Source organism: Triticum urartu, chromosome 2A (assembly GCF_056163025.1).
Source record: "Triticum urartu cultivar PI428250 chromosome 2A, HENAU_Tu73, whole genome shotgun sequence".
NCBI lineage: Eukaryota > Viridiplantae > Streptophyta > Magnoliopsida > Poales > Poaceae > Triticum > Triticum urartu.
Genome location: NC_141874.1, coordinates 756763884 through 756767481, shown reverse-complemented (window position 1 = coordinate 756767481; position 3598 = coordinate 756763884). Strand labels below are relative to the sequence as shown.

The 3598-nt window shown below is 53.7% G+C and overlaps 1 protein-coding gene across 1 annotated transcript; it reads right to left on the bottom strand.

The window, feature by feature from the left end:
• Positions 1-1397: 1397 nt before the first annotated feature.
• On the bottom strand, positions 1398-2965 carry LOC125540374 (F-box family protein). Its single transcript, XM_048703987.2, has one exon. It carries the CDS (start codon positions 2874-2876, stop codon positions 1647-1649), a length of 1230 nt encoding a protein of 409 aa, XP_048559944.2. The 5' UTR covers positions 2877-2965; the 3' UTR covers positions 1398-1646.
• Positions 2966-3598: the final 633 nt, after the last annotated feature.

The window sequence follows — 3598 nt, the reverse complement described above, 5'->3', positions numbered from 1 at the left end:
CCAGAAGAAATTATAAACGTGCAACATTCTGCTTAAACGTCCTTGTGTACATTGAATGATCTTAGTTCACACAGGATACTACAAGAGCACATCTAAAAGGCGGAATAAATAGCAATTACGAGCCCAAACAGGCTTGCAGGTTCAGTTTTGGAAATAAGGTCAATAATAATAGTAGAAACCGACCATGCACTCGTAAATCAAATCTGAGCTAGTTGGGCAGAAATGATAAACTAAAAGCTTGACTAGCTTACTCAAAACTGTCAAACAGGAGTTGGTGGTAGGTTTTGAACAGTTATGTCCATCGAGGGTGCTCTACACTTGTACATGTAGGTTAAGGGGCATCTACCTCCTTGCTCCTATAGGTACAGCAGCAGAAGAATTGATACCAGTATAGATAAGAAAATAAAGATGAAGCTAACAAACAGGTATCATGTGCCTAACACACGGAAAACAAAAAGAAGACTAGTTACCAGTTAAACACACTAATGTCGTTCCTATAAATGTAGCATTTTATCGTCTAAACATAGAAAGGTTTACAACATTTTAATGTCTGAAACAAAGGACCGACAGATTCCTTGATATCCATCAAGTACAACAAAAATTTAAGTTTGCATGCATGTGACAGGGTTTGGTGTATCGAAATGGATGATTCCATACCCTACAATGTAGTCTCTATGGTTACAGAAAATTAAACAGGAAATATAGACACAAGAGTCAGCTTAAGAGTAACGAAATGATTATATCATTTTTAGCAGAAGTAAACATATCCCGAACAAGAGTTGGCCTGTGGCTAGTCTACAGGTAAGTTTTGAAGTCCATCAGGATTCCCTACATGTAGGTTCAGAATCTCTAACAGGGCATCTACCTCAGGACTCCTATGACTGAAATGCATGACTACCACTGTTACAACATCAAAGTATTGAACAATGGCCACAGTTATGTGCGTCCAATTAGTTCATATGCAATGGCTCTGCAATCGTGCGGCCAGTATGAACACTCGTTGCCTATATTAACCCGATCATTTGATGAGTCGTGTCTCAAATGAAAGTCCAATCAAGTTGACCTAGATGTGACACAGGCAACAAAATGCATATCACAGAACTCCAAGCACTAACAGCAGTAGTAGTTGATACAACTCTAGATATGAAAATAAAGATGGCATCACAAAAAAAACATATACACAGCTTCCAAAACGGTAGCTGATAAAATTTTAAAACCTAATCATCCAAATTGGAAACTATTAGGCTATCACAGTTCTAACAACCGCCGGATGCACATCACTAATATATCAAGGTATCATGAGCATGTGGCCGACACATAAAAAATGCAGGACTAGTTACAAGTTAAGCACAGTAAAATTTTGTTCCTATAAATGTGACATTTAACATTTTCTCGTCTAAACATAGAACAGTCTGCATCATTTTAATGTCTGAAACAACGAACCAACAGATCATTTCATGTTCATTAAGTACAACAACTGGAAGTATTTCATCAAGCTAAGAACAAAGTACGATGTAAATAAAATGTATGGAGATATGAATTCCTCTTCAGGCAGTGATGGGTGTCCCAGATCAATGGAAAATCATTAGTTGAGCGCATTTAGTCACGCACCAGTCTGGGATATGTTTTTCCATCAGCCTCACGGGTCACGGCATTGCTGTGAACCCACCATCGAACACAAAGCCGCGGTATACACCATCACCATATCCAGGAACACCATCCACCCAGTCCCACTTGCCGCCGCTGCTCCCTACGTCGTCCTCCTCCCACATTGCCAGCTTCCCGCGGACGCGCTTTCCACCAAACCACACCTTCCCATCACCTCCAAACACCTTTACCTTGTTGTTGCCGCCGGCAACAGGGGCAGGCATGGCGCTTCCCTGCGCAGCAGCCTCGCATAGGCCAGTGAAGCAGCGGTACATATTGGGCGGCATGCGCCCAGCCTCGTCCCACTCCATGGTGGCCAGATCCAGCCGGAGGATGAGCACCGTGGAGCAGGGCGCATCAAGGGCGAAGGACGACCTGAGACCACCGATCATGAGGACGCGGCGGCCGCCCGCGCCGGCCAGCAGGCGGGGGCGCTTGAGGATCTCGAAGACGTCGCCCCAGGAGGCGCGCTCCACGGGCGCCCAGCCGCCGGTGAGCCTGGCGAGCGGGCAGGAGAAGAGCTTCCACTGGCTGCGCCAGGGGGTACCGACGTCGCAGAGCGCGAAGACGGCGCGGGCGCCAGCGGCCAGGATGGGGCTCCGCGGCTTGGACGGGAGCGAGAGGGGGTGCTTCATCCACTTGCCAGATCCCTCGGACGGTGAGTAGGAGAGCGCGGCGAGCTCGGTGAGGACGAGCACGACGCCGCCGGGGCCCGCGAGGACGGTGCCGTGGCGCGCCCAGGCGGATCCGAGCGGGGGCAGGAGGCGGTAGGTGCCCGCCAGCGGGTTGCAGACGGCGAGCGCCTTGGGCGGGTGGGCTGCGGCGGGCGACGAGGACGACGAGGAGGAGGAGGAGGGGAGGGGCGCGGGGGAGGGGGAGTGGCCGGTCTCGATCCAGAGGTAGAGGAGCGAGGCGGAGGAGGCGACGGGGGAGAAGGCCTGGTGCGGGAGGAAGGAGGTGAAGGGGAGGCGGAGCCAGCAGCGGCGGTCGGGGTCGAAGGCGTGGAGGCAGCCCCCGCCCTCGGGCCGCGGGTGGCGGAGCAGCAGCAGGCGGAGCGCGGGGAGCAGCGCGAGGAACGGCCCCGTGAGGGTCTCCCGGAAGAGGCGCGACACGGGGCGGCACGCCACCGCGTCCCGCAGCGGCAGCCGCAGCAGCACGTTCCGCAGCGCGTCGGGCGGCAGGCAGTGGATCGGCGCCGCCGCCGCCTCGTCGTCGTCGGAGCCGGCCATGGTCGCCGGCGGTGGGTGGGGCGAGGCGAGGAGGCGGAGGAGGAGGAGATGGGGGGAGGGGGAGAAGAGTGGTATATCGGGAAGGAAATCCGGGGGGCGGAGGGGCGTTCTCGTCATTTCCCCTGACGTGGAGTACAATACACCACGGCCGGGCCCACCGGAACCGCCGCCCGGCTCGAGTGCATGCCAGTGGGGTCCGTCGAGGCCAGAGGGCGTCTGCCGCCGTGTCGGGCCCACCGTCAGGGAGACGTGGGAGGAGGTACGGGTAGGCGCGGCGGTGCGTCCAGGAGCCGGCGGTGCGATCGGAGCCGTTACGACTGCCGCGGGTACGTGGGGTACGTTTGGTGCGGTGGATGACGCGTGGGCCCGGGTGCTTGTGGGACGTAGGCGGCATCGGCGGGGTAGGTGTGCAGTCGGGTGAGGGTGGTTAGCGGCGGGAATGGCGCGTGAACTGATAAAGCCACGCCCGCGATGATATGAAGCGCCTTTGCCTGCCGGGTGGGGCGAGAATCATTCCGCGGGCCCACACTGCCGTTGAGATCGATAGGAAATACGACTGGTTCTTTATTTTTTTAGAAACAAAAACAATAGTATTCCCTCCATTTTTGTATACAAGGCCACAAACTCATATTACAGATATCAAGGCAAAAGTTAATGTCTTCTAAGTTAATGTCACAAACCAGCTTGTCTCCTTGTTTGCCGTGTAAATTAATGTGTATTCT

Coding starts and splice junctions, on each gene's coding strand:
- LOC125540374 (XM_048703987.2), bottom strand. CDS start 2,876: ATGGCCGGCTCCGACGACGACGAGGCGGCGGCGGCGCCGATCCACTGC.